This window comes from Pleurodeles waltl, chromosome 10 (genome assembly GCF_031143425.1).
Source record: "Pleurodeles waltl isolate 20211129_DDA chromosome 10, aPleWal1.hap1.20221129, whole genome shotgun sequence".
Taxonomy (NCBI): domain Eukaryota; kingdom Metazoa; phylum Chordata; class Amphibia; order Caudata; family Salamandridae; genus Pleurodeles; species Pleurodeles waltl.
Genome location: NC_090449.1, coordinates 450,044,841 through 450,064,582, shown reverse-complemented (window position 1 = coordinate 450,064,582; position 19,742 = coordinate 450,044,841). Strand labels below are relative to the sequence as shown.

General features: G+C 44.7%; 1 protein-coding gene across 3 annotated transcripts in view; it reads left to right on the top strand.

Moving 5' to 3' along the window:
• The window catches only part of LOC138261610 (zinc finger protein OZF-like), a 174,929-nt gene extending 165,511 nt beyond the window's left edge, over positions 1-9,418 (top strand). For all 3 annotated transcript variants that reach the window (XM_069210719.1, XM_069210721.1, XM_069210720.1), the window contains 2 exons: positions 6,637-6,711; positions 7,259-9,418. In XM_069210719.1, the coding sequence (XP_069066820.1) occupies positions 6,663-6,711; positions 7,259-8,145 (936 nt within the window). In that variant the 5' untranslated portion in view covers positions 6,637-6,662 and the 3' untranslated portion in view covers positions 8,146-9,418. The remainder of the gene's footprint in view (positions 1-6,636; positions 6,712-7,258) is intronic.
• The last annotated feature ends 10,324 nt before the right edge of the window (positions 9,419-19,742 follow it).

The following is a 19,742-nucleotide window of genomic DNA, read 5'->3' as shown; positions in this document are numbered from 1 at the left end:
ATGCTAGTCTTTCGCTGCAAGATCTCTGTGCCTGGGCTGAATCGAAGGCTTTAATTTCCATTGTCCAAACAGGGTTTTCTGCTGGCTCAGGCACTTCAACCAATCTATTAGCACTTTCTGTTTTGATCGACAAGGCAATTGTCAGGTCTGATGTTGCACTGCTGTTTTGTGGATTTCAAGGCGGCATTCAATCTGATCCTACGGAGTGCCCTGTGGGTTAAACTACAAAACTGGGGTACCCCCCCGCAGTACTCCTAGGTGCTATCCTAGATCTCCATACAAACACCTGGATCCGTATCAAGCTTGGTGATGGGTGCTCTCTCTCTAGGAAAATCCCCACCACCCGTGGTGTGAAGCAAGGTTGTGTACTTGTGCTCCTTCTTTTTAATCTATTTATTGCAGACATGTCAACGTCTCTTGATGCTGTTAACTACCATCCTCCCAAGCTTGGTGGCTTTAGGCTTAGCCATCTGCGTTATGCTGATGATCTTGCACTATTTAGTTGCACTAAGATTGGCCTTCAACGACTGCTTAACCAACTTGCATCTTATACTTCCGCGAATCAATTATAAGTTAATTTGCTTAAAACAAAGGTGGTCTCCTTTGGGAGGAAAAAACACTTGAGTTTTAGTTGGTATTATAAAAGCTGCAAACTTGTCTTTGACCAGTCCTACAAATATTTAGGGGTCCATTTCGATTCTAGGGGCAGTTTTGTTAAACATAAGAAGGAAATTGAACTTAAAGCTGTGGCACTGCAGATGGCCTTTTCTAAACTATCTAAAATTTTAAAGGGGCCGACCCTTCTTCCCTTAATGGAAGTAAAGATGTAAAGATTATCCCTTCACTGGCTTACAGTCAAGAAATTCTGTTGGGCAAAGGCTCTTACCTATCAAATAAGCTGGTTAATAAAATCTATAAGAGAGTCTTCCAGTGCCCGCGCCTGGTTTCACCCGCGCAGGTACGGTTGTAATTTGGGCTTCCGGATTTGGTGGCAGTTGGTGCTGGTGCTTTTTTAAAGCTTTGCTATGAATTGTGCCAGGCCCGGATGGCCACTCGGAGGCAGTTTTGTGGCAAGAAATTAGTAAATCGAAATTGAAGTGTACTTATTCTCATTTCTCGGATGAGTGTAAACGGCGACTAGATGCAGGTGATCTTTGGGCAAGTAACAACCCCTACTCTCTGTTTAAACTAGAAATTAAACGGCTTATTCAATTGTACTCCTATCATTCAGACTGCTCCCTCCTCGTTCAACGGAAGCACGCCTGGGAAATAATTGAATCCTTTAAGCCAGGCATGTCTTCTAGTTTTTTCTCTTGCCCTTATGGGTTTCGGTTAAAAAGGGCCTTCATGGCCTTAAGGATGGGAGATTGGGGATTTTTAAAACATCTGCCCCAATGGCAGCTACCCCCCGGGGATGGTGTGACATGTAGAGGCTGTGGTAATGCTGATGAAACCATTGATATGTGGTTTGCCTGTGCCCAGCCTTATTAAAGGAGCGTAGATTTTTGCTTCGGAGCAAATTGAATGAACTGGGAATCCGCTCCTGTCGACAGGCTATTATTCAGTCCTTGGACCCAGGCAACCCAATGTTAAATGTGTTATTGACTAAATTTATTAAAATTGCACAATCTAAATTCAATGGCACTGCGAGCAATAAACAATAAAGAATCTTTTCACGCTCTTGCCATATTGTCTGTTCTTGGTTAGGTCGAGGAGTTCTAATGGCATATGTTGATGTTTAGTGTAATTACTATTTAACGCACCATGCACTTTAGTGCTGTGCCTATGCATTTTGTCTTTGTGTACTATGCGGGGCTCCGGGTTGGGTGGTTTGTTTTATTTTCATACCCCAGTATGTCTTACACTTTTTAGGCAGGAATGTCTTTTATATATATGCATTTTCTGTATCTTTTATGTTGTGTGTGCAATTTATGATGTGTTTTTAGCATTAATTTAGTCTCTGGGGGTATTTATCCTCGATTGCTTTTTTGTTTCTTTTTTTGTATTGGATTTTATTATCTGTACAATAAATTATTATTCATTCATTCAGTTTGGACCTCCATCACCTTTCCATCTGGATGAACCCTTCATAAGTCTCTTTTAAAAATGTATATTGAGGTACCAGGTTTGATCTGCAAGATTGTGCTTAGAGAATCCAAAAACGAGTGCAACTGAGTGGAGGCTTGACTTTTATGGCAGACTGTACTAGACTTAGAGCTGATTGTTTCATACGCCCTTCCTGTGTCATTGTGTTTTCTTGCCTCCTGGTGTACTTCCCCCCCACCCCCAAAATTCAATTACCCTTTTATTCTGCGGTGACTAACGTTTAACAGTTCATAACTGTGTTTACGTTTTTTATTGTCAATTGTGATTTTTTAGGTTCCTGATCTCTATAGATCAGACATGTCCTCTCTGTACTTAAAATTAGCCTATTCTATAAACTCTCTACTATGTAAAGCACCCGTTCTACAAGGTGGGTTTCATGCAATATAAAAGGGCAAATAAACACATAAATCAGACAGCTGCCCTCTACCAGCCTTTTTAGTGGATGTACGCTCTCCTGGAAACTATCAGTAAAACCCAGAACCTTTCTGCCTGCTCTCACCCTACCCTAAGAAAAACTGATCACATCTGTGTTTTTCTACTGAGTGCCACAGAAGTAGATGATCAAATTCAAAACCTCCTCTTTGTGGTCATGCTTTTTCACCAAGTCGTGTGGCAGCCACTAGTTACTATGCCCGTTCTCTGATAAGTAATCCAATTTGGTTCTTGACGTCAGCTGGTGCAATGGATAAGCAATCAATGCTTTCTTCAGGCAGTGAGTACAGTTTTGAATTCAGATACATTATGACACTAATTTAACAAGCAAAGATCATTGTCAAGTCATAGCTGTATCGGTAAGATAGTGCAGACCTTTAAATACAAGTGCAAAACATAGAATGGTTAAAACTGGAATATATGGAGGCTCTGAGCATTGTCAGAAGTAGAGAGTCAGTCGCAAACAGTTTTAAGTTCTTACTCTGTAATCCCCAAACATATTAAAGCCTGTGGGAAGTGGTATACTATGAATTGGAGATCAGTGGTCCTCCACAAAACCTAGAAGTCCTTTTGTCTTGAAACTAAGTTTCTTTAGTATGGACAATGTTTCGCAATGGCTGTTGGTGATGGATGGATACAGTGCTGCAAAGTATCCAGCGTACTATTTTACTTTTCCCTTTTTATTGTTTATTAGCTCAGAGTCCTTGTATAGAGACTGCTGCAGATCTGCCAAGCCTAGAGTAATATTCCTTGTGTAGTTGTAAAGGGAGAAGCAGACCGGCCCTCCGGACGGGGCACGGAAAGTGGGTCTTTATCTATTCTCTACAGTACCCAGTCACAATACCCTCCCCACAGAAACAACACAATCCTCTGGAGTCACCTCCCACGTTGCGGGTAGGTTTTAATTGTATCCCATCTGTGTAAAGCATTAACACCTGAGCTGGAAACCAGATCTGTGACAGGTTACCTAGGGATAAGGGGCACAACTCAACAACAGCAATAAAATATGGGGTGTCAGTAGTGACCTACAGGGAGCCAAAAGCCATAGGTTTAGTGTATTTGGCATAGGGAGGAGCTGTGAGGATAAGGGATAAAGTTCACCATCTAATGTACAGATTCTGTAGAACATTATTGGTTTCAAATTAAGAGTTTCTTTTTGTCCATCGGGATTATGAACCTTTTTTTTAAGTTGTCTTGCTACAGTTAAAACAGGAGATGTTGCCTGAAGAGTAAGACTACAAGCACTTCCTTAAAGGTCTCTTGACATAGATTTGTTCTAATAGCAAGAGCCCGATTCTGGGACTGTTCCTTGAGAAAGCCTACTTCAGAGTTTCTGCTTTTTGGAATGCAGGATGTTCTAATCCAAGAAAGTCCATGGTTCGAAGAGAACACGTCCTTCCTGAAACTAGTAGGAATAGTTGAACCATTATTTTAAAGTTCTTTGCTTGGATATGAGGCTTGATTTCCAGCCACCCTCCTCCACCCCACCCTCCAAGGAGTCTAATCTGATACTTCCATGTTAATGTGGGCTTGCACAGTTGGGTGTATTTCATAAAAAAAGTGCTAAAGATTGTGCTCTCCCAACAAAGGACGCAGTTAATAGTATGGGGGGAAGAGCGAGATACATTTTTTATTTTTATGGGTGTTCAGTTTGAGAGGCTGGAACCAACATCTGTAATTTGTGATCGCCAAGTTTCTTTGCAAGATTGTTCAAGTACATCTGCTTGTTGCTTGGATATAGTAGAAAAAAGCTATTTCACGTATTAACTGAAAAATGTAATGGAAACAATGCAACCTTGAGGTACTTTATGAGAAAGAGGGGGTCACGCTTTAGCGTGATTTTGATAATTTTACTTGCTGGAAAGATGAGGTTATTTTCTTCTACTCATTTTTTAGATGCTTTTCTGCACAACTTTCAGGCACTTATGCTAGGAAGGGATAGTTGGATATAGAGCTGAAATCGTTAAAATCAACAGGATCTGCATTTTGCTTCTGATGAGTGATCTGGCCATTCTTGAGGCAGTTAGAAACTATGCCTTGAATTAAAAAGGAATTGATTATAAAAGACAACAGTGGAATGATGGTCAAATATATATATTGGAATTCGAATAGGCACAAACCTTTTTTTGACCACCGTTATTCAGTCATGAGTAAAAACACATTGAAAGAGGTTGCAATTTGGGATGAGTCTGGTGTGAAAGATGATCCCACACTAGAAAGATAAATGTGCAGCTTTGATTGTAGGAAATGTGGCTACAGGACCTAATCTTTAATATATATTTTATGTGCATAACCTGTTTTAACCTGAGAAATAAATAGCTCTATCCATTATTTATTTATATGTGGGATAAGGTCTTGCATAGATACTATTGCCTTATGTAGAACTGGTGAAATGTATCAGGTCACTACTAGATTTATTAAATTTATTGATAGTCTAACCAGACCGTTTTTGGCTTTGTGAAATTTTAATTAACTGTAGGAGGAGGGAGGGGATGTGGCCTAACAGCCAGGCCTGCTAGCTTTGGAACTGGGGAGCGAGGCTAGTGTCATGGCCTTGGCTCAGCATTTTGTGATTATAGACAAATCATATTCTCTGTTCCCAACAAAATGTGTAATGTAATCTGGTGCTCATGTCAAGTGATCTGGTGCCATTGGGCTAAGTTTGCACTAGATAAAAACTGCAAAAAATGTCTGTGATTAACATATTTTTATTTTTCTGTTTTAAGAGCTGGGCCTCCATGTGGCCTTTGACCTTAACTTCTAATAGTTTATCGTGATTGTAATTGCTATAGTTTTAATTAACTAAGCAAGTAATCTTGAACTGGACGTAGGTAGAATATGCCACAGTGTTCCTAGGATCTGATGTTATTCGACATAATCATTATTACAGAGTAGGCCAGAACAAAACAACTGAGACAGGATGTCACAGAAGACCATCCACGAGGTACTTTAGTCCTGCGACTTGAATTCAAGCTTCTCAGACTGTGCAGCACTAGATCCCCTCTAATTGACTCCCAGCCAAAATAATTGGAAAGCTCCAAGTTCTTGTTCATCTTTTCTGCCCAGTTCTGACTTGGGCTTAGTAGAAATTATAATATCACTCATGCATTTTATGTCTTTCCACTCACTGGCTGCTTCCTAAGCAAAGGGTTAAATTAAAAACTCAGTGTATTATGCACTATGTTGTACACCAGTCTAAACTGATGGCCCATGTAAGCAGACACCTCAGCTCGTGCCGCCCTGGAGCAACTCCTTCTGCATCTAAATGAGATGTAAGCTGGTTGAGGGATGTACCTGTGCTAGAGAGTACCACAGATGCTTGAAGATCCACTCTTCCGCCATGCTTATGGTCTGAAGTCTGTAAAAAGTCCACCGACAGCATTCCATATTTTCCATTCCCTCCTGCTCCACGAGTGTTCTGAAGTAAACGTTTTGCTGTGCAAACTCTATAAATATACTATAATGATAATACACATAAAAAGATTGCAGAGGATAGAACTGCCAGACTGCCACTGGGGTTGAGATTACCAAGCCATTGAAGTGACTTTAAATCACATGATCAGGCAGCTTGGTCCTAAATCACATGCACTGCAAGTATATGAGACCAGTGTCGAAAAAAGAGTAAGCCTTCCTTGAAGAACTAGGCTAGTGATTAAAAACGAGTGGGACGCTAGTCAAGCATATGTGGTCAGAGTTGGGAAATGATTAAGACTCAGCTGAAGAGTGTGAACACAGCAATGTGCATGATAGTCCATTGAAGTGTATAGGGCCAGTAAGTGAGGAAGGGCAAGTTTCCAACAAGATGGAAAGGGTGAAATTCCATTCTAGATTATGAGGGAGAGATGATGTACAGAATGAATCTACATTGAGCAGCAGTGATGGAGAACCAGTGAGTCTGTGTTACGAAGTGAGCCTAGGGATCAGGGAGTGCATGAGAGATTCACTGTCAGAGGGCAGTATGGACTGTATGAGGGCAATTATGTAAAACTTATTGAAATCTTGACATCCATGATAATGGTGTGTAAATGGATATATGTGAATTACTGTAATCCTTATTTTATTATAATTGATAAACATTTTCCAAAACGTGTTCTCTAGTTCATCAACCTGGGCGTTTTTCGAAGATGGCGCAAGGAGAGCCAAACATGGGAGCTCTCAAAACAGCACATATTGGTAAGAACTAACATATCTGTAGTACTTCACTGGTAATAAGTGCAGTGAGAATGTCTCTTTACTGTGGAAATTTCTGAGTGGCTGGGCATTGAACATGATATAGAAGGCAGCTTTGTAGGGTTAATAATGCAACTAAGTAAACTAACAAATGCGATTTGCACAAGGTCATCCTTGTGAGTATTACACTTTTGTTAGAACAATTCTCCTAAATTTATGCTTTGACAGAGTCTCCGAAGAGAGCTATTACGGTGTTTGGGAGAGGGTGGGATTAAAAAAAGAAATATGCCCTGGACTTTTGCCTTCCCAACAGTAACTTGTTAGATCTCCAGTAGTACACCTGTATCAAGAACCTACAGTAGTCTAATATGTAGCAGTTAGGGTAAAGGCCAGTCATAAGTTTCAATTGCATGTTTTGCTCACCAGTGAATGACAACAGAGCAGTTTGTATGTTTTTGGTGGACTTTCAAGCTCCAGTGGAATATAATGAAGTCTCCACCATAATGTTGCCCAATTCATTTATATGTGCACATTTGTGTTCTCTCTGCAGGCGGTGTGATTTGTGAAGAAGCAATAATGGGACAACACCATGAACATACCATAGATCTATCTGGAAATTCAGGTTACTGTTATCCCAACAAGTCTACAAACTCTCCAAGTCCAGTAGGAATATCTCAAAAGAAACCCTTTCGGATTGAAAGACCTTTAGCCTACACTGAGACTAAAAAGAGACCTTTTTCATGTCTGCATTGTGAAGCTACATTTACAGATAAGATCACTCAAAGGGCACACCAGAAGACTCATCGGGCAGAGAAAGCATTCCACTGTCCTCACTGTAGCAAAGGCTTTGACCATGAGATCACTCTGCAGATGCACCAGCAAGTCCACACCACAGTAAATCCACTCACTGCTACAGATCCAGGGAAGAAACTCCTTGCAGAGGCAGCACGGAAGGCAAAGGAGAAGTTGGAGAAAAATAAAACGCTCCCAGGAGAGAAACGTTACAGTTGCACGCAGTGCGAGAAGACCTTTAACCTGGAAGTGGATCTGGACACGCACCAGAGAATGCACATACTAGAGATCGTTTTTATTTGTGTGGAGTGTGGGAAAAGCTTTACTCAGAGGGCGTACCTCAGGAAACACCAAAAAATACACACAGGGGAGAAACCTTATGTGTGTGAAATGTGCGGACGAGCCTTTAATCGCCAGGAGGTTTTGGTGGCACATCAGACAACTCACTCTGGGGACAAGCCCTATAAGTGCTCTAAATGTGACAAACGTTTCAGTCGAAAATACACCCTCCGAAAGCACCTAAGGTTACACATAGGAGAAAAGTCATTCCACTGTGTAAAATGTGATAATACCTTTAGTCAGGAGACTGATCTTGAAAGGCATATTCAAACACATGCAGTGGAGGAGCCAAACAAGTGTTTTTAAATGTGATAAAACCTTTTCCTGCCAAGAAACTCTAGTAGCACATCAGAAAATTCATTCTGGGCACAAGCCCTCCTCTTGCTGATAAAGCAGAAAGTTGGCGTCTGAGGGAAAACATGCTCGAACATGAGTGCAGGTTGAGAAGTTTGCCTGTACTCTGTGCATAATCTGTTAAAGAATGAGTGCCACGACCCAAAGCTCCGCTCAGAAGCCCATTGCCAGTGTGCCGAACACCAGGGCTGCGTGGTCTTCAGTCCACCTCAGGCCTCTTTAATCCACTATCAGATACTCCCTCCCATTTTATATTGCTCCTACACGTTCCTGCTTTTTCCCTTTAGGCAGGTTTCCCATCTTTCTCTTCCTCTGTCTTTCCACTTTGTGTGTTTTTCCATGTTTTGCTATTGGTAAATGTCTAATGCAGAAAAATAAGTGTGGGTCCCCAAAAATAAATTCAGGTGGCCTCCACCGGTAACCACCAGCTGAAAATAAGCAGTGCCTGTACTGAGGATGATAAAAGACTGAACATCAAAGGACTAGTTTATGCATACTGTTTGTTTTGGGGGTATACACGTGCGAGGATTAGGGGGAACCTTCAGTGATGGCCACATCTTAATGGACCGACATTAGAGAGAGAACCCATTACATGTTTTTTGCGGTGAGAAGCTTGAAAGACCACTGAAACTTTCTGAGCAACAGTTTATTCATGCCCGACCGCAGTAAAATACATAAGGCATTTTCCCTTCAGTGAAAAGTCACATGTTAAGCACTTCAAGTCTTAGAAATTAGAGCAATAGAAACTTTGGCAAAACAAATGCCATTAGAAATGACTCTATGACCAACTTAGTCACATTTCCAAGCTGTCTCCATTATGGTTAAATAATGGACACAGTCTGAATCATGTGCCGCCAGTTATTTAAACTAAATTGAAGGAGTCCTTTTAAGAGGTGTCCACCACTGTTTACCAAATCGATCATCTGTGCTCCTTGTAAAGGGGGGCAGGTTTAAGGAGAACTGGTCTTGTGGAAACGTTAGATGTTTCATTTATTGCAGACATGATCTGCCAATAATTGTTCGATGCCGATGAGTCACAAACATGAAAATGTTTTCTAAAAGTAATGATATGTATAATATGTCTTAAAGTGTACAGTCTAATCAGGATCCTCACATCCCTCTAGATCGCATCATGTAAATTGGTAGTAGACATGTTTCTGGACAGATGAAACTGTGATCTGTCATGCAAACATTGTATTGATACAGGATGAAAGTTTTAACCAGATACTTCTTGATCTCCAATTCTGTTGTGTGGTGTGATATTGGATGAATACATTCTTTACAATGATGAGTGGACACAGACTGGTAGCTCCAGCAGATATTTACTTAGTTACTCTTTAATATGTACACTATAATAGTTGCCACACCACAGTACTGGTGGTTCACTCTTCAGCCTACCCCTGGCGATACTGACATCATTAGAACCTACACCAAGCACCACACTCACAGCATCATACCTACTTGTAACATCAACAATATCATAGGATTTAAAAATGACGTGGAGAAAACTGGCTTCTACAAAGTTTACCCACATACGCTGTCCAAAGCACAATGCAGGATATGACACTTTTCCCCAGTTACCCAGGACCTCAATGGAACACCAAACAAACACACATTTGTTGCACTCTTACTTATACACTGCATATAGCCTCAACACTCTTAACACTCCCAATGAACCATGAAGTCTACTATATTAAAGTCACACATGCCTAGTGCCTCTTCACAGAGACAAATAAATCCTAGAACTAGGTAGCAGTTTCACCCCAAAAAGTAGGCCAAACAGAACCAAAAACAATAAAATATCTCTCAAACGACCTTTAGGGTAACTATACCACACACACAGGCTGTCCCCTTTAACACAGAGGAAGCAGACAGAAGCAACTATCTCTTTGAGAAACAAAAATTAAAACTAATTCATTTTACTGAATATGCTTTTAACTGTAATCAAACAGTATATACCTCTGCATGCACAGCAACACTGCAAGTATCGTTTCAGTTCTGAACAAACAGGAACATTACTGCTCTTCTGCCCCACTAAATTAGTAACAGAAGAGCAAGTAATTAATTCTCCTACAAAATGGATGATCTTTCCTTGCAGGTATATCGTACATCCCAGAATACACAGGATAGCAGTTTCATAGGTATCCTTCAAAATCTGAATTAATGACAAAATAATGGATAGTAATTCATGCCTACCGCAATTCCTGCACAAATGAAGTAGACTCACCTAATCTTTTCTAGGCTTAAACTCTGAGCACCAGGCATAAAATAAAAGCAGATCAATGATACACATGCCCTCTATCTCAGTACACTGCTGCACATAACGCACAGTTAAACACAGTATATGCATTAAGTTTACACAACATACATTTAACCCCTTCGCTGCCAGGCCTTTTCCCCCTCCTGTGCCAGGCCCTTTTTTGCCTATTTGGGGCAGTTCGCGCTTAGGCCCTCATAACTTTTTGTCCACATAAGCTAACCAAGCCAAATTTGCGTCCTTTTTTTCCAACATCCTAGGGATTCTAAAGGTACCCAGACTTTGTGGGTTCCCCTGAAGGAGGCCAAGAAATTGGCCAAAATACAGTGAAAATTTCGTTTTTTTCAAAAAAATTGGAAAAAGGGGCTGCAGAAGAAGGCTTGTGGTTTTTCCCCTGAAAATGGCATCAACAAAGGGTCTGCGGTGCTAAACTCAGCAGCTTCCCAGCTTTCAGGAACAGGCAGACTTGAATCCGAAAACCCAATTTTTCAACACAATTTTGGCTTTTTACTGGGGCATACCCCATTTGTGCAATTTTTTGTGCTTTCAGCCTCCTTCCAGTCAGTGACAGGAATGGTCATGAAACCAATGCTGGATCCCAGAAACCTAAACATTTCTGAAAAGTAGACAAAATTCTGAATTCAGCAAGGGGTCATTTGTGTAGATCCTACAAGGGTTTCCTACAGAAAATAACAGCTGAAAAAGAAAAATATTGAAATTGAGGTGAAAAAACCATCAATTTTTCTCTACGTTTTACTCTGTAACTTTTCCCTGCAATGTCAGATTATCGAAAGCAATATACCGTTACGTCTGCTGGACTCCTCTGGTTGCGGGGATGTATAGGGTTTGTAGGTTCATCAAGAACCCGAGGAACCCAGAGCCAATAAATGAGCTGCACCCTGCAGTGCGTTTTCATTCTATACCGGGTATACAGCAATTCATTTGCTGAAATATAAGGAGTAAAAAATTGCTATCAAGAAAACCTTTGCATTTCCAAAAAGGGCACAAGATAAGGTGTTGAGGAGCAGTGGTTATTTGCACATCTCTGAATTCCGGGGTGACCATAGTAGCACGTGAATTACAGGGAAATTCTCAAATAGATGTCTTTTTTACACACACTCCTATATTTGGAAGGAAAAAATGTAGAGAAAGACAAGGGGCAATAGTACTTGTTTTGCTAATCTATGTTCCCCCAAGTCTCCCGATAAAAATGGTACCTCACTTGTGTGGGTAGGCCTAGCACCCGCGACAGGATATGCCCCAAAACACAACGTGGACACATCACAGAAAACAGAGCTGTTTTTAGCAAAGTGACTACCTGTAGATTTTGGCCTCTAGCTCAGCCGCCACCTAGGGACACCTACCAAACCTGTGCATTTCTGAAAACTAGAGACCTAGGGGAATCCAAGGAGGGGTGACTTGTGTGGCTCGGACCAGGTTCTGTTACCCAGAATCCTTTGCAAACCTCAAAATTTGGCTAAAAAAACACATGTTCCTCACATTTCTGTGGCAGAAAGTTCTGGAATCTGAGAGGAGCCACAAATTTCCTTCCACCCAGCGTTCCCCCACGTCTCACGATAAAAATGATACCTCACTTGTGTGGGTAGGCCTAGCACCCGCGACAGGATATGCCCCAAAACACAACGTGGACACATCACAGAAAACAGAGCTGTTTTTAGCAAAGTGACTACCTGTAGATTTTGGCCTCTAGCTCAGCCGCCACCTAGGGAAACCTACCAAACCTGTACATTTCTGAAAACTAGAGACCTAGGGGAATCCAAGGAGGGGTGACTTGTGTGGCTCGGACCAGGTTCTGTTACCCAGAATCCTTTGCAAACCTCAAAATTTGGCTAAAAAAACACATGTTCCTCACATTTCTGTGGCAGAAAGTTCTGGAATCTGAGAGGAGCCACAAATTTCCTTCCACCCAGCGTTCCCCCACGTCTCCCGATAAAAATGATACCTCACTTGTGTGGGTAGGCCTAGCGCCCGCGACAGGATATGCCCCAAAACACAACGTGGACATATCACAGAAAACAGAGCTGTTTTTAGCAAAGTGACTACCTGTAGATTTTGGCCTCTAGCTCAGCCGCCACCTAGGGAAACCTACCAAACCTGTGCATTTCTGAAAACTAGAGACCTAGGGGAATCCAAGGAGGGGTGACTTGCGGGGCTCGGACCAGGTTCTGTTACCCAGAATCCTTTGCAAACCTCAAAATTTGGCTAAAAAAACACATGTTCCTCACATTTCTGTGGCAGAAAGTTCTGGAATCTGAGAGGAGCCACAAATTTCCTTCCACCCAGCGTTCCCCCACGTCTCCCGATAAAAATGATACCTCACTTGTGTGGGTAGGCCTAGCGCCCGCGACAGGATATGCCCCAAAACACAACGTGGACATATCACAGAAAACAGAGCTGTTTTTAGCAAAGTGACCACCTGTAGATTTTGGCCTCTAGCTCAGCCGCCACCTAGGGAAACCTACCAAACCTGTGCATTTCTGAAAACTAGAGACCTAGGGGAATCCAAGGAGGGGTGACTTGCGGGGCTCAGACCAGGTTCTGTTACCCAGAATCCTTTGCAAATCTCAAAATTTGGCTAAAAAAACACATGTTCCTCACATTTCTGTGGCAGAAAGTTCTGGAATCTGAGAGGAGCCACAAATTTCCTTCCACCCAGCGTTCCCCCACGTCTCCCGATAAAAATGATACCTCACTTGTGTGGGTAGGCCTAGCGCCCGCGACAGGATATGCCCCAAAACACAACGTGGACATATCACAGAAAACAGAGCTGTTTTTAGCAAAGTGACTACCTGTAGATTTTGGCCTCTAGCTCAGCCGCCACCTAGGGAAACCTACCAAACCTGTGCATTTCTGAAAACTAGAGACCTAGGGGAATCCAAGGAGGGGTGACTTGCGGGGCTCGGACCAGGTTCTGTTACCCAGAATCCTTTGCAAACCTCAAAATTTGGCTAAAAAAACACATGTTCCTCACATTTCTGTGGCAGAAAGTTCTGGAATCTGAGAGGAGCCACAAATTTCCTTCCACCCAGCGTTCCCCCACGTCTCCCGATAAAAATGATACCTCACTTGTGTGGGTAGGCCTAGCGCCCGCGACAGGATATGCCCCAAAACACAACGTGGACATATCACAGAAAACAGAGCTGTTTTTAGCAAAGTGACCACCTGTAGATTTTGGCCTCTAGCTCAGCCGCCACCTAGGGAAACCTACCAAACCTGTGCATTTCTGAAAACTAGAGACATAGGGGAATCCAAGAAGGGGTGACTTGCGGGGCTCAGACCAGGTTCTGTTACCCAGAATCCTTTGCAAATCTCAAAATTTGGCTAAAAAAACACATGTTCCTCACATTTCTGTGGCAGAAAGTTCTGGAATCTGAGAGGAGCCACAAATTTCCTTCCACCCAGCGTTCCCCCACGTCTCCCGATAAAAATGATACCTCACTTGTGTGGGTAGGCCTGGCGCCCGCGACAGGATATGCCCCAAAACACAACGTGGACATATCACAGAAAACAGAGCTGTTTTTAGCAAAGTGACTACCTGTAGATTTTGGCCTCTAGCTCAGCCGCCACCTAGGGAAACCTACCAAACCTGTGCATTTCTGAAAACTAGAGACCTAGGGGAATCCAAGGAGGGGTGACTTGCGGGGCTCGGACCAGGTTCTGTTACCCAGAATCCTTTGCAAATCTCCAAATTTGGCTAAAAAAACACATGTTCCTCACATTTCTGTGGCAGAAAGTTCTGGAATCTGAGAGGAGCCACAAATTTCCTTCCACCCAGCGTTCCCCCACGTCTCCCGATAAAAATGATACCTCACTTGTGTGGGTAGGCCTAGCGCCCGCGACAGGATATGCCCCAAAACACAACGTGGACACATCACAGAAAACAGAGCTGTTTTTAGCAAAGTGACTACCTGTAGATTTTGGCCTCTAGCTCAGCCGCCACCTAGGGAAACCTACCAAACCTGTGCATTTCTGAAAACTAGAGACCTAGGGGAATCCAAGGAGGGGTGACTTGCGGGGCTCGGACCAGGTTCTGTTACCCAGAATCCTTTGCAAACCTCAAAATTTGGCTAAAAAAACACATGTCCCTCACATTTCTGTGGCAGAAAGTTCTGGAATCTGAGAGGAGCTACAAATTTCCTTCCACCCAGCGTTCCCCCAAGTCTCCCGATAAAAATGATACCTCACTTGTGTGGGTAGGCCTAGCGCCGGCGACAGGAAACACCCCAAAGCGCAACGTGGACACATCCTAAATTTTGGAAAAAAACAGAAGTGTTTTTTGCGAAGTGCCTACCTGTAGATTTTGGCCTCTAGCTCAGCCGGCACCTAGGGAAACCTACCAAACCTGTGCATTTCTGAAAACTAGAGACCTAGGGGAATCCAAGGAGGGGTGACTTGCGGGGCTCGGACCAGGTTCTGTTACCCAGAATCCTTTGCAAACCTCAAAATTTGGCTAAAAAAACACATGTCCCTCACATTTCTGTGGCAGAAAGTTCTGGAATCTGAGAGGAGCTACAAATTTCCTTCCACCCAGCGTTCCCCCAAGTCTCCCGATAAAAATGATACCTCACTTGCGTGGGTAGGCCTAGCGCCGGCGACAGGAAACACCCCAAAGCGCAACGTGGACACATCCTAAATTTTGGAAAAAAACAGAGGTGTTTTTTGCGAAGTTCCTACCTGTAGATTTTGGCCTCTAGCTCAGCCGGCACCTAGGGAAACCTACCAAACCTGTGCATTTCTGAAAACTAGAGACCTAGGGGAATCCAAGGAGGGGTGACTTGCGGGGCTCGGACCAGGTTCTGTTACCCAGAATCCTTTGCAAACCTCAAAATTTGGCTAAAAAAACACATGTCCCTCACATTTCTGTGGCAGAAAGTTCTGGAATCTGAGAGGAGCTACAAATTTCCTTCCACCCAGCGTTCCCCCAAGTCTCCCGATAAAAATGATACCTCACTTGCGTGGGTAGGCCTAGCGCCGGCGACAGGAAACACCCCAAAGCGCAACGTGGACACATCCTAAATTTTGGAAAAAAACAGAGGTGTTTTTTGCAAAGTGCCTACCTGTAGATTTTGGCCTCTAGCTCAGCCGGCACCTAGGGAAACCTACCAAACCTGTGCATTTCTGAAAACTAGAGACCTAGGGGAATCCAAGGAGGGGTGACTTGCGGGGCTCGGACCAGGTTCTGTTACCCAGAATCCTTTGCAAACCTCAAAATTTGGCTAAAAATACACATGTTACTCACATTTCTGTGGCAGAAAGTTCTAGAATCTGAGAGGAGCCACAAATTTCCTTCTACCCAGCGTTCCCCCAAGTCTCCCGATAAAAATGATACCTCACTTGTGTGGGTAGGACTAGCGCCCACGAAAGGAAAGGGCCCAAAACACAACGTGGACACATCACATTTTTTTATAAAAAGCAGTGCCTACCTGTGGATTTTGGCCTGTAGCTCAGCCGACACCTGAGGAAACCTAGCAAACCAGTGCATTTTTGAAAACTAGAAACCCAGGGGAATCCAAGATGGGGTGACTTGCGGGGCTCTGACCAGGTTATGTTACCCAGAATCCTTTGCAAACATCAAAATTTGGCCCAAAAAACACTTTTTCCTCTCATTTCGGTGACAGAAAGTTCTGGAATCTGAGAGGAGCCACAAATTTCCTTCCACCCAGCGTTCCCCTAAGTCTCTCGATAAAAATGGTACATCACTTCTGTGGGTAGGCCTAGCGCCCTCAAAAGGAAATAGCCCAAAACACAACGTGGACACAACATATTTTTTCGCAGAAAACAGAGGTGTTTTTTGCAAGGTGCCTACCTGTGGTGTTTGGCCTGTAGCTCAGCCGGCCCCAGGGGGGGGGGGGGCAGAAATGCCCTAAAATAAATTTGCCCCCCCAACCCCCACCCTCCCCCGCCGGGAGCGACCCTTGCCTACGGGGTCGCTCCCCCTGCGTGACATTGGCACCAAAAAACAAATCCCCGGTGCCTAGTGGTTCCTGCCCCCTTGGGGGCAGGTTGACCTAAACTCAGCCAATCTGCCCCCAAGGGGGGCAGAAATGGCCTAAATACAATTTGTCCCCCAGGGGAGCGACTTTTGCCTGATGGGTCGCTCCCCATCTCTAAAAAAAAAAAAACAAAGAAAAAAAAGAAAAATTCCCCTGGCGCCTAGAGGTTTCTGCCCCCCCCCGGGTGCAGATCGGCCTAATGATAGGCCGATCTGCCCCCCGGGGGGGCAGAAATGGCCTAAAATAACTTTGCCCCCCCAACCCCCATCCCCCCCCCGGGAGCGACCCTTGCCTACGGGGTCGCTCCCCCTGCGTGACATTGGCGCCAAAAAACAAATCCCCGGTGCCTAGTGGTTTCTGCCCCCTTGGGGGCAGATTGACCTAAAATTGGGCAATCTGCCCCCAGGGGGGCAGAAATGGTCTAAATACAATTTGCCCCCCCAGGGGAGCGACCCTTGCCTGATGGGTCGCTCCCCATCTCTAAAAAAAGAAACAACAAAAAAAAAACACACACAAAAAAAATTGCCCTGGCGCCTAGAGTTTTCTGCCCCCCCCCGGGGGCAGTTCGGCCTAATAATAGGCCGATCTGTCCCCCGGGGGGTCAGAAATGGCCTAAAATAAATTTGCCCCCCCAACCCCCCCCCCCCCCCCCCCCCGGGAGCGACCCTTGCCTACGGGGTCGCTCCCCCTGCGTGACATTGGCGCCAAAAAACAAATCCCCGGTGCCTAGTGGTTTCTGCCCCCTTGGGGGCAGATTGACCTAAAATTGGCCAATCTGCCCCCAGGGGGGCAGAAATGGTCTAAATACAATTTGCCCCCCCCAGGGGAGCGACCCTTGCCTGATGGGTCGCTCCCCATCTCTAAAAAAAGAAACAACAACAAAAAAAAACACAAAAAAAAAATTGCCCTGGTGCCTAGAGTGTTCTGCCCCCCCCCCGGGGGCAGTTCGGCCTAATAATAGGCCGATCTGTCCCCCGGGGGGGCAGAAATGGCCTAAAATAAATTTGCCCCCCCAACCCCCACCCCCCCCCCCCCCCCCGGGAGCGACCCTTGCCTACGGGGTCGCTCCCCCTGCGTGACATTGGCGCCAAAAAACAAATCCCCGGTGCCTAGTGATTTCTGCCCCCTTGGGGGCAGATTGACCTAAAATTGGCCAATCTGCCCCCAGGGGGGCAGAAATGGTCTAAATACAATTTGCCCCCCCAGGGGAGTGACCCTTGCCTGATGGGTCGCTCCCCATCTCTAAAAAAAAGAAACAACAAAAAAAAAACACACACAAAAAAAATTGCCCTGGCGCCTAGAGTGTTCTGCCCCCCCCCCCGGGGGCAGTTCGGCCTAATAATAGGCCGATCTGTCCCCCGGGGGGGCAGAAATGGCCTAAAATAAATTTGCCCCACCAACCCCCACCCCCACCCCCCCCCGGGAGCGACCCTTGCCTACGGGGTTGCTCCCCCTGCGTGACATTGGCGCCAAAAAACAAATCCCCGGTGCCTAGTGGTTTCTGCCCCCTTGGGTCGCTCCCCATCTCTAAAAAAAAAAAAAAAAAGAACAAAAAAAAAAAACACAAAAAAAAAATTTGCCCTGGCGCCTAGAGGTTTCTTCCCCCCCTGGGGGCAGATCGGCCTAATAATAGGCCGATCTGCCCCCAGGGGGGGCAGAAATGGCCTAAAATAAATTCCCCTCCCCCCCCAGGGAGCGACCCTTGCCTAAGTGGTCGCTCCCTTTGCGTGAAATTCACGCAAAGAAAAAACTCCCTGGTGTCTAGTGGTTTCTACCCCCCTTGGGGGCAGATTGGCCTCATCAAAATAGGCCAATCTGCCCCCAAGGGGGGCAGAAATGGGCAAAATATAATTTTCCCCCAAGGGGAGCGACCCTTGCCTAAGGGGTCGCTCCCCACCCAAAAAAAAAAAAATGAAACAAAAAAAAAAAAAATGGTCCCTGGTGCCTAGAGGTTTCTGCCCCCCCTGGGGGCAGATCGGCCTAATAGTAGGCCGATCTGCCCCCAGGGGGGGCAGAAAAGGCCTTCCCGAAAATATGCCCCCCTGGGAGCGACCCTTGCCCAAGGGGTCGCTCCCTTTTGTCAATAACAATAAAAAATAAAAAAAATCCCTGGTGTCTAGTGGTTTCTACCCCCCTTGGGGGCAGATTGGCCTCATCAAAATAGGCCAATCAAATGGCCAAAATATAATTTTCCCCCAAGGGGAACGACCCTTGCCTAAGGGGTCGCTCCCCACCTCAATAAAAAAAAAATGAAAAAAAAAAAAAAAAATGGTCCCTGGTGCCTAGAGGTTTCTGCCCCCCCTCGGGGCAGAAAAGGCCTTTTCAAAAAAATGCCCCCCCTGGGAGCGACCCTTGCCCAAGGGGTCGCTCCCTTTTGTCAATTTCTACGAAAAAAAAAAAAAATCCCTGGTGTCTAGTGGGGTTTCAAAAACCGGATTGCAAGCAATCCGGCTTTTGAAACCCTCGGAGGGACTTCAAAGGGAAGGAAATACTTTTCCTTCCCTTTGAAGCCCCTCCGGGCCTCCCAAGTGATTGAAAAAGAAATGCTTTTGCATTTCTTTTTCAATCGCGCTGGAAGCAGAGCTTCCAGCGCGACGAGGGAGGCCCCTGTGACACATCAGCGCGCGCGCGCGCGCTGACGTCACAGGGGGGGTGGGGGGGGTCGGGGGTGGAAGGGGAAGGTCTTCCCCTTCCATCCCCGACTTGGGGGGGGAAGGGGGGTGCACGGGGGGCGCGCTAGCGCGCCCCCAAGTTCCCCTGTGCCATGGACGAGATGATCTCGTCCAAGGCACAGGGGAACTGTAGCCTTGGACGAGATCATCTCGTCCAAGGCACAGAAGAGGTTAATACAAACATTATGCATTAATTTCATTCTTTATTGCAAATAACTAACACTCTCACACAAAACATATTTTCCAGAAGAGTATAGAATTGAACTACAACAAACATCATGCAACTAAAGTAACCAGGTGGCTGACTTCAGGTGCCAGAAAGTCCTCAGTCTCTTAGTCTTTCTACCTCCTTTTTTCAGTGTAAATCCTGTAAAATAGTTCCATACTTTTTCTCCCCAAGTTTTCACCTTCCTATTTTTGGTTTCTGCACAGATACAGCTAGAAGCAAAACAACTAGATTACCTTCTACATTATTTTTAAACACCCTTCAACACCTAGGTTAAAACGTGTAAGTGCAGTAAACCCATCACATTAGAGTAAAGAATTACACTGAATTAATCAATTTCCTAATATAAGTAGGCAACTGTTTTGCTCCTGAGACCCTAA